The sequence below is a fragment of the Hyaena hyaena genome, unplaced genomic scaffold, assembly GCF_003009895.1.
Source record: "Hyaena hyaena isolate Hyena2069 unplaced genomic scaffold, ASM300989v1 scaffold_24, whole genome shotgun sequence".
In the NCBI taxonomy this organism is placed as follows: Eukaryota; Metazoa; Chordata; class Mammalia; order Carnivora; family Hyaenidae; genus Hyaena; species Hyaena hyaena.
In genome coordinates, this window is record NW_024080656.1 from 3937001 (window position 1) to 3948666 (window position 11666).

General features: G+C 36.5%; 1 protein-coding gene across 1 annotated transcript in view; it reads left to right on the forward strand.

Moving 5' to 3' along the window:
- NSUN7 (NOP2/Sun RNA methyltransferase family member 7) overlaps nt 1–11666 on the forward strand; it is a 59844-nt gene that overhangs the window by 31984 nt on the left and 16194 nt on the right. Inside the window, exons 8-10 of the mRNA XM_039227014.1 lie at nt 168–311; nt 4899–5000; nt 10222–10339. Coding sequence (XP_039082945.1) covers nt 168–311; nt 4899–5000; nt 10222–10339 — 364 coding nt within the window. The remainder of the gene's footprint in view (nt 1–167; nt 312–4898; nt 5001–10221; nt 10340–11666) is intronic.

Genomic DNA, 11666 nt, shown 5'->3' on the forward strand with positions numbered 1-11666 from the left:
CTTCAGATCCTCTGTCCCTTCTCTCCCTTTCCTGCTCACTGTCTCTTCCAAAATAAACAAACATTAAAAAAAAAAAAAGCAATGATAAATAGATCTAATTACATACTGTATTAAGATTTTTTAATGAATATTTTTGCACTAATTTTTCTGTTTTTGTTCCCTCCAAGATATTGAAATACTTCATGAAGCATTTCTTAACATTGAATCAAAGGATCATAGATTACAAAAAGTGAAAGTGATTCTGCTGCTACCTCGTTGCTCAGGACTGGGTGTTAGTAATCCAGTAGAGTTTATATTAAATGAGCATGAAGGTACCTAAAAATATTTTAACTTATAAATTATTGAAATTTGTTGATAAATGTCAAAAATAAAATTATTTAAAATCACTAAATGACATATCAAGTATATTTTATTAACGAATAGCTACCACGTATAGAGCACTTACAGTGTGTAAAGTACTTTACGTTCATTGTTTCATTTAATCCTTATAGCAATCCTTTGTGATATGGGCAAGGGGGATATTAAAATTAATTAATTAATTATATTTGTTTTTGAAAGATTGCAATTGGGGTGGGGGAGAAAGGGGGGAAAGAGGATTCGAAATGGGCTCTGCACTGACAGACTGACAGTAGCAGCGAACCCAACTCCCTGTAGGGTTCCAACCCACAAACTGTGAGATCATGACCTGAGCCAAAGTTGGACGCTCAGCTGAGTGAGCCACCCAGCTGCCCCTGAAAACATTTAATAATTGGAATGATGTAGGTAACCAGAACGGATGTTGGCCAGTATGCTCTTCTGGTGTATATGAGAGCTCAGGATATAGGCATTAAAATTTATCAGCATTTTATAGATGCAAATACTGAGACTCAGAAAGATTAAATCATTTTTACAAGGTCACACAAGCTCTAGTTAGTAACACAGCTAGAATTCAAATTTAGATCAGCCAGACTCTATAGACTGTGCTCTAAAATGATCCTAATTAAATTATAATCACACTATTTCAAACTCAAGACTTCTATAATTCCTAGTATGTATGTTTTATGATACTAATACTTCAAATTAAATATTAATTCTAGAAATACTTTACTTCTTCAAGAAATTATAAAATATTATTAAACATTACAATTTATTGAGCACTTATATATAAGGCACTGAGCTAAGCACTTTGCTTTGATTATTTCACCAAATCCTCACAAGAACTTGATGAATTAGTTACAGTAGTCCACTCTTATCCATGGGGATTTGTTCCAAAACCCTCAGTGATTGCCTGAAACCATAGATAGTACTGGACCCTATATATATTATGTTCTTCCCTATAAATATGGCCCTATGATAAAGTTCAGTTTACAAATCAGGCACAGTAAGATATTAATAACAACAATTATAAAATAGAGCAGTTATAACAATATTCTGAAATAAAAGTTATGTGAATGTGGTTTCTCTTTCAAAATATCTTATTGTACTGTACTTACCCTTCTCGTGATGATGTAAGATGACAAAATGCCTACATGATTAGATAAAGTGAAGTGAGTGATGTAGGCACTGTGGTGTAGCCTTAGGTTCTTACTGATCTGCTGATTCGTCAGAAAAAGGATTATCTGTTTCCAGGACTGTGGTTGACCTCCAGTAAGTGAAACTGCAGAAGGCAAAACCATGGATACTGCACTCTTATTTTGTACATTTTACAAATACAGAATCTGAGGCTCAGGGGGGTAGAAGCATCCCAGAACCATTTGACTAGTGTCAGAGCCCAGATTCAAACACAGTAGCTCTGACTCTGAGGCTGGCACTCTGAGCCACTTTTTAAATCACAGTGCGTTGTCATGCGTTAACTTAAACGTATTTTTATTCTAATCTGTTCATATTGAAAGCCCTCTTTTAATGAGGTTAACTAGAATATTAGATACAGAAGACATTTCACCAACATTTAGCATATAGTGAGTACCTTTTTTTGTTTCTAGCAAGGACATTATCAAAAATGAGGAAAAAAAAATGGAGGGAAAGAAACTCATATCTATTGTGCACAACTGTGTCCCAGTTAATAGTCAATATTCTAGGTGGCACACGTGCACTATCACTTAATATTCACAGTAACTTTTTGAGGACAGTGTTCTTATCTCTATTGTATGAGCGGGGAGGGGAACAGGACTCTGAGAAGTCTCACAAGTTGCCTAAGTTCATGTAGCTAGTAAATAGAGACTCTGGGATTTAAATTCAGTTTAGTTAGCACATTCCAGGATACCTCACAGTCTAACTTGGCCTTATGCTGCACCACGCGGAATTGTGACTTGGTATTGAAATTGTCTTTCCAGTGAGAGTAAAACAGAAGAATAACCAAGTCAGATGGAGAATTGTGAGCTGAGACACTTCCTACGTTAACTGGGAAATAATCAAATAAGAAGAATTAGTAGAAATTGGGAAAAGAGGGGAGGAAAGAGCTACAGCTCTAATAAACATAGCAGTCAAGAGAGTTAGAGCTCCCAGCTGAGAAACTCTGGCCTTATTCTGGGTCATCTTGAAGTGGGAATGCAGAAAAAGAGAAACCATAGGTAAAACTAAACTGGGGGCTGGGTTGGTGGAGGAGCTCAAAGGGAACCATAAGAGACGAAAAGGGAGAAAGTAAAAAGTCTCCTAGGGGCGCCTGGGTGGCTCAGGCCAACTGATCCTGGGTGGATCAGTCCCATCAGAATCCAGCTCTTGATTTTGGTTCAGGTCATGATCTCACAGTTCATGGGGTCAAGCCCCACATAGGGTTCTGTGCTGACAGCGTGGAGCCTGCTTTGAATTCTCTCTCTCAATCTCTCTCTCTCTCTCTCTGTCCCTCCCCACTCACACACACTTTCTCTCAAATAAACTTAAAGAATATATTTTTTAAAAAGTTTCCTAGGTGTTAGCAATATTCTGAAAACTTTGATGAAAAGGAAACAGGATAAGCCAAGAAGTAGTCTGGCAAATCTGGAAAAAACGGTTTCTTCTGAGGAAGTAATAACCAGAATAAATAAGAAGCTGTTGACCTAGTGCCTGTGGTAGAAATATGACTAATAAATTTAGTGGGGATGGATTGAAAAGACTTAGATACTAGGTAGAAGGGAAAAATCATGAGTTAGTTTGAAAAACATTTTAACATTGAAAAATATTAGAAACATTGAAGAATACATGAAATTGTTCTTTGCTAATAATTTGGAATTATTTTAAGATGGGGTGAAGCAATAGTACTACTAAGAATTTATCCAAAGGATACAGGAGTGCTGATTCATAGGGGCAAATGTACCCCAAAGTTTATAGCAGCACTATCAACAATAGCCACATTATGGAAAGAGCCCAGATGCCCATCAACTGATGAATGGATAAAGAAGATGTGGTATATGTATACAATGGAATACTACTCGGCAATGAAAAAGAATGAAATCTTGCCATTTGCAACAACGTGGATGGCACTGGAGGGTATTATGTTAAGTTAAATAAGCCAATCAGAAAAAGACAGATATATGTTTTCATTCATATGTGGAATTTGAGAAACTTGGCAGAAGACCATGGGGGAAGGGAAGGAAAAATAAGTTACAAACAGAGAGGGAAGCAAACTATAAGAGGCTCTTTTTTTTTTAATGTTTATTCAGTTTTGAGAGACAGAGCATGAGCAGGGGAGGGGTAGAGAAAGAGGGAGACATAGAATCTGAAGCAGGCTTCCAGGCTCTGAGCTAGCTGTCAGCACAGAGCCCAACAGGGGGCTCGAACCCACGAACCATGAGGTCATGACTTCAGCCAAAGTTGGACGCTTAACCAACTGAGCCACCCAGGTGCCCTGAAATGGAGTTTAGTTAACCTTTACTGATATTACTGGAGTGGGGAAGAGTCAAACATATGGCATAAATAATTGGCTCTCATACTCCAGGGAATTACTGAGAGGCAGAATAAACAGAAGTTAGAAGTTTGAACTCTAGTCAGATTTCTGAGCTAAAATATAGCTCTTCACTTAGTAGCTATATGACCGTAGATAAGTGGTTTAATGTATGTTTGAACAGTTTTCTTAATGTTAAAAAGGATAATAATGCTTCAAGGAGTTCACAAATAAAATACTGTATACTTTGTATACAAGGTAGTATTCAATATATCCTAGTTAATGTTATCAAGAAATATGTTAAAATTAGTTTTGAAAAACTTTATAAGTTACTTTAAGAGTTTTTTGATCAGTTTCTGAATCTCTGAAGACTAGATTTACTTCTCTGAATTCAAAATTTCTTTCGGTAAGTTAATGTTTTTACTGTATCCTTTTGTGTTCTTTCCTTTTCAGATTTGACTAGAGTTCATCCAGTTTCTGCCTTGGAAATAAATCTTTTTTCCCCTCTATTCCCTCCAGACTTATGGCATTCTTGCTTCTGAACCTAAATGACAGAACCTAACCTAAGTTAGCTTGTAGGATGACTACCTCATAAGAACCTAAAGAAGAAAGAAAAACAATACTAAAACCAAATGAAACAATATCACTTTTATTTAGTTTTTAAATTTTAACTCAGCATTTTTATAATAGTATCTATTTAGTTTTAATAAATATTTTTCATGAAAATTCTCATTAAGAGGGAAAATGATTGGGGTGCCTGGGTGGCTCAGTTGGTTAAACATCCAACTTTGGCTCAGGTCATGATCTCACGGTTTGTGGGTTTGAGGCCTGCACTGGGCTCTGTGCTGACAGCCCAGGCCTGGAGCCTGCTTCAGATTCTGTGTCCCCTCTCTCTCTGCAACCCCCCCCCCCCCGGCTTACACTCTGTCTCTGTCTCTCTTAAAAATAAATAAACATTTAAAGAAAATAGGGAAAATGATTGAAAAATTAAACAATGTGTATAGCAATATATGAGAAACACCTCATAGAGATATATTTAAAAGTATTTCTTTGCTTTTAGATACAGATTTACTTAAAGATTTCTCTCAAGGAGGTACATCAGAGGATAAACTTCACATTCTTGTCCAACAGCAATATGAACAGCTAACACATGCAATGAAATGTAAGTTTATTATCAGTTTAATCTTAGAATACATTGTAAATCTTAGAAACATTAATACTTCATTTATCTACTACAGTCAGTCAATGAGGTGTGAGACATTATTTTTACCAGTTCAACCTGTCTTTTAAAAAATAGATGTTGTACTATCATTTGTAGTTATAGGTTAGCAAGCATAATGCTTAATGCTGGAGTGAAATAATTATGTACATGCATGATGGAACAGTTTTCTATTCTCTGTTTCTTTTCTTTGGCTTCTTATATTATATAATTTTTCTTTTGTTATTGTGGCTGCCCATAACAACTATTCAACAATCCAAATTTTAATCAAACTCTTATGCCCCTTAGTGCTAAATAGAGAATAGAGAAATGCAATTACAATTAAAGCCTAGATATCTTAATTTGAAGTCTGAGTAAATAAGGTCTTTAGGTATTTATTTTATTGTTTCAATCACTCTATTTAGATTTGAGTACCATTTAGATTTTGAGGAGAATTGCCCTCAAATGGATATGGATATGGAAAATTGAGAAGTCTCTGAGAAATTGCATAAACTGTTATTAGTTCAGTGCATGTTTATCAAGTGCCTACTCTGGGTCACGCATTATGCTGGATGTTAGGGATGTGAGTGTGAATAAATCCTGATCTCCAGAGGCTCAAAGATAAGTATACAGGTATAGATAATTCAGTACATAAAGATATAGCATGCATGAGGTAGAAATAAGGCAAATGGAGAGCACAGAGCAGTCTGCTCTTTTAGTTGATGCTCTATAAATATTAATTTAAATATGGTAATATATGTATATAATCTTTGAAATAAGTTGGTTGGGAGATTAGAAAGTTGATAAATAATTTTTTGAATTTTTTATACTTTTTCTGACTCCTTTATTTAAAATTACAGTATTATTACCTAAAACTATCCTTCACCCCTGCCTTTTCTCTATGCTGCTTTTCAACCCCTAAAGATACTATACGATTTTCCTATTTATCTGTGTCTTATCATGTCAATAAAACATGGAAAAGAATCTCCCCAGGGGCGAGATTTTTGTCTATGTATCTTGGATGCTAGAATAGTGTTTGATATGTATGAATAAATGAGTGAGTTGCAGGTAGTAGTAGTATCTCATCTTACAGATGAAAAATATGAGAGTTTAAGTAATTTTCCCAGCATCGTACAGCAGTAAGTAACATAACTGGGATTCACATCCAAGTCTGTCACAATAGTCTTTTAACTAGTTATGTGACATGACTTGTGGGAGAATGACTAAAGTATCAAGCTCATGGTAATCTGCACTATCTTTGTGTTTGTAACTAGGTCAGTCACATTGATTAAATTTTCAATTTTCAAACAGATCAATGAAACCAGGACCTGGTTCTTTGAAAAAAATCAATAAAATTGATAAACCCCTACCTGACTTATTAAGAAAAGAAAAAGAGAAAGTGCCCAGATAAATAAAATCACAAATAAGAGAGGAGAAATAACAACCAGCGCTACAGGAATAATAAGAGAATATTATGAAAACTATGTCCCAACAGATTGGACATTCTGGAAGAAGTGAATAAATTCCTAGAAACATATAAACTACCAAAACTGAAACAGGAAGAAATAGAAGACGTGAATAGACCAATAACCAGCAAAGAAATTGAATCAATAATCAAAAATCTCCCAGTAAACAATGTCCATGGCCAGATGGCTTCACAAGAGGAATTCTCCCAAACATTTAAAGAAGCTATTCTTCTCAAACTGTTCCAAAAAATAGAAATTGAAGGAAAACTCCAAACTCATTGTATGAGGCCAGCATTACCCCAATTCCAAAACCAAATAAAGACTCCACTAAAAAAGAGAATTACAGGGGCACCCGGGTGGCTCAGTCAGTTAAGTGTCCAACTTTGGCTTAAGTCATGATCCCAGGTTCGTGGGTTTGGGCCCCTCGTCAGGCTTTATAATGACAGCATAGAAAAGCCTGAGCCTGCTTTGGATTCTGTGTCACCCTTTCTCTCTGCCCCTCCTCGGCTTGCACTCTGTCTCTCCCAAAAATGAAAAACAAAACAAAACAAAACAGAGAAAGAACTACAGGCCAATATTCCTGATGAATATGGGTGCCTAAATTGTCAACAAAATACTAGTGAATTGAATTTAACACTACATTAGAAGAATCATTCACCACGATGAAGAGGGATTCACTCTTAGGCTGCAAGGTGGTTTAACATTGGCAAATCAATCAACATGATATACCACATTGATAAAAGAAAGGATAAGAACCATATGATTATCCCGATAGATGCAGAAAAAGCATTTGACAAAATTCAACATCCATTCATGATAAAAACCTTCAACAAAGTAGATTTAGAGGGAACATATCTCAAGAGAATAAAGGCCTATATGTAAAACTCACAGCTAATATCATCCTCAATGGGGAAAAACGGAGCTTTTCCTCTATGGTCAGGAATAAGATAGAGGTGTCTACTCCTACCACTGTTGTTTGTTTATTTATTTATTTATTTATTTATTTATTTATTTATTTTTTTGTGGTCTACCTTTGGTTTTATTTTTTTTTATTTTTTTATTTTTTTTACAAATAGTTTATTGTCAAATTAGTTTCCACATAACACTCAGTGCTCATCCCCATAAGTGTCCTCCTCTATGCCCATCCCCTCCTCCCCCCCACATCCATCAGTCCTCAGTTTTTGTCAGCATTCAGGAGTCTCTCATGGTTTGCCTCTCTCCCTTTCCCCCACCATTTCCCCCCTTCTTCTCCCCCTTGTTCCTCCGTCAAGTTCCTCCTAATCCTCCTATACGTGCAAACATATGATATTTGTCCTTCTCTGCCTGACTTATTTCGCTCAGCATAACACCCTCAAGGTCCATCCATGTTGCTACACATGGCCAGATTTCATTCTTTCTCACTCCTACCACTGTTATTTAATGTAGTACTAGAAGTTGTAGCCTTAGCAATCCAACAACAAAAAGAAGTAAAAAGGCATGCAAATCAGCAAGAAAGGAGTCAAACTTTCACTATTTGTAGATGACATGATAGTTTATATAGAGGACCCAAGAAACTCCACTAAAAAATTTCTAGAACTGATACATGAACTCACTAAAGTTGCTGGATACAAAATCAATGTCCAGAAATCTGTTCCATTTCTATGTACCAATAATGAAGCGGCACAAAGAGAAATTAAGGAATTGATTTCATTTATAGTTGCATCAAAAGCCATAAGATACCTAGGAATAAACCTAACTAAAGAGGTAAAAGATATATATACTGAAAACTATAAAACACTGATAAAAGAAATGGAAAATGACACAAAGAAATGGAAAAACATTCCATGCCCATGGATTGGAAGAACAGATACTGTTAAAATGTATATGCTACCCACAGCAATCTACACATTAATGCAATCCCTATCAAAATAGCACCAGCAGTTTTCACAGAGCTAGAACAAGGAATCCTAAAATTTATTTGAAATCACAAAAGACCCCCAATAGCCAAAGCAGTCTTGAAAAAGCAAAGCAAAGCTGGATGACAGCAAAATTCTGGACTTCAAGCTATATTGCAAAGTTGTAGTAATCAAAACAGTATGGTACTGGCACCAAAACAGATGCATAGATCAATAGAATGGAATAGAAGGCCCAGAAGTTGACCATGAAAGGTCAACTAATCTTTGACAAAACAGGAAAGAATATCCAATGGAAAGAAGACAGTCTCTTCAACAAATGCTATTGAGAAAACTGGACATGCAAAAGAAAGCCAAAGAATGAAACTGGGCCACTTTCTTACACCACACACAAAAATGAATTCAAAATGGATGAAAGACCTAAATGTGAGACTGGAAACCATCAAAATCCTAGAGGAGAACATAGGCAGTAACCTCTTTGACCTCATCCATAGCAACTTCTTACTAGATAGGTCCCCTGAGGCAAGGGAAACAAAAGCAAAAATAAACATTGATAGATAAAAAAGCTTCTCCACAGCAAAGGAAACAAGCAACAAAACTAAAAGACATCCTTCAGAATAGAAGATATTTGCAAATGACATATTTGATAAAGGGTTAGTATCCAAAATCTATAAAGAAATTATCAAAATCAACACCCAAAAAACAAATAATATAGTTAAGAAGTGGGTAGAAGATATGAACAGGCATTTTTCCAAAGAAGACATCCAGATGGCTAACAGACACATGAAAAGATGCCCAACATCACTCATTATCAAGGAAATACTACAAGGAGATATCACTTCACACCTGTCAGAATGCCTAACATGAACAACACAGGAAACAACAGGTGTTGGCAAGGATGTGGAGAAAGGGGAACACTTTTGCACTGTTGGTAGGAATGCAAACTGGTACAGCTGCTGTGGAAAACAGTATGGAGTTTCCTCAAAAAGTTAAAAATAGAACCACCCTATGATCCAGCCATTACACTACCTAGGTATTTACCCAAAAGATACAAATTGATTTGAAGGGGTACAGGCGCCCAGGTATTTATAGCAGCATTGTCAACAATTGTTAAACTATGGAAAAAGCCCAAATGTCCATCATCTGATGAATGGATAAAGAAGTGCATCTACTTCTATCTCTATCTATACATACACACACAAAATGGCATGTTACTCAGATGAAAAACAAAGTCTTGCCATTTGCAACAATGTGGATGGAGCTAGAGAGTATAAAGCTAAGTGAATAAGTCATCAAAGAAAGACAAATACTATATGATTTCACTTATGTGGCATTTAAGAAGCAAAACAAGTGAGCAGAGGCAGAAGAAAGAGAGGGGGCGAACCATAAGACAGACTCTTATCTATAGAGAACAGACTGATGGTTACTGGAGGAGAGGTGGGCAGGGATATAGGATAAATTTGTTAAGGGGGTTAAGGAAGCACTTGTGGTGAGCACTGGGTATTATATGTAAGTAATGAATCACTAAATTCTATACCTGAAACTAATATTACATTGTGTGTTAACTGGAATTCAAATAAAAACTTGAAAGAAAACGAAGAAAATAATTTTCGATTACCATACCATCCAGTTAGATTTACTTTACTTATTGGCCACAGACTATATTACTAATGCATGTTTTAAAGAGTGGAGTCATGCAAGCATCTATGGAAACCATTCCCATCAAAACTATGTGGTATTAGTATCAAATAGATGTTTGGAAACATAAATCTGTTTAGGATTGTTAACGGGGCCATTATTATTAATTACATCCTTCTTTAAATATAGTTACTAAAGCTCAAGCAGTTGTTTATTGCACGTGTTCGGTTTATCCAGAAGAAAATGAAGATGTTATTAAGAAAGCACTGGAATTTCAAGACCGTGGGATTAAAGTACAGCCTTATAGGTAAGAAAGGAAAGGGTTGCTCTGAACTCATATATTTTTGAATATGAATGATTATGATTTTTAAAGTTATTTAAAGACGTTCACTTCCTTCTTATTATACTTTACAATGAATGACCAAACAACCTAATTTCTTACAGCTGTAACATGGATTCTGTAGCGTCTCTATGATGGATTGGCATGAGCATTCTTTTGTACTACTAAAGATTCTTTCTTTTTTTTTAAATTTTTTTTAATGTTTTATTTATTTCTAGGAGTGAGAGAGAGACAGCGTGAGCAAGGGAGGGTCAGAGAGAGAGGGAGTCACAGACTGAAACAGGCTCCAGGCTCTGAGCTGGCAGTCAGCACAGGGCCAGACGCGGGGCTTGAACCCACGAACCGCGAGATCATGACCTAAGCGAAAGTTGGATGCTTAACCGACTAAGCCACCCAGGCGCCCCTAAAGATTCTTTTTTTAAAATACTTTATTAATTTCTGAGAGAGAGAGAGAGAGACAGACAGACAGAGACACAGACAGAGTGAGCAGGGGAGGGTCAGAGAGAGAGGGAGACACAGAATCTGAAACAGGCTCTGAGCTAGCTGTCAGCATAGAGCCTGACAGGGGTCTCAAACCCACGAACTGTGAGATCATGACCTGAGCCGAAGCTGGACACTTAACTGACTAAGCCACCCAGGTGCCCCTAAAAATTCTTTTGTTGTTGTTATTCTAGTAAAGCTAAAGGCATTTTGGATTTCTGGATAAATTGGGTCTAAACTTTATATCCCAAGTTTTAGACACATTTATGCCTCAGTACAAAAAAAATAAGTATATAAAACAAACTTAGAAAGGAGAAAGAGGGATCCCTGGGTGGCTCTGTCGGTTAAGTGTCCAACTCTTGATATCGGCTTAGGTAGTGATCTCGCGGTTGTGGACTTGTGGTCGTGGCCTCGTGATTGTGAGACAGAGTCCTGCGTACTCTGCACTGAGCATGGAATCGGCCTGGGATTCTCTCTCTCCCCCTCTCTTCTCCTCTTCCCCTTGCATACACACACACACTCTCTCTCTCTCTCAAAATAAATTTAAAAACTTAAAAAAAAAAAAAAGGAGAAGGAAAATTATTTAATTGGATGTTTATTACCTGAAAACACATTTCTAAGCTCTTTGCAGCCTTTGTCCCTCACAACAACTGAGATAGAAAGAGCCTAAACAATTCAGGTAGCTTCTGGGTAAAATGCTGCAATAAAATAGAGGTAGAGAGGATGAGCAGTAATATTCCATCTGAACCGTGAACATCAAAATAAGGAGTAGATCGGGGAGCCTGGGTGGCTCAGTTGGTTAAGTGTCCGACTT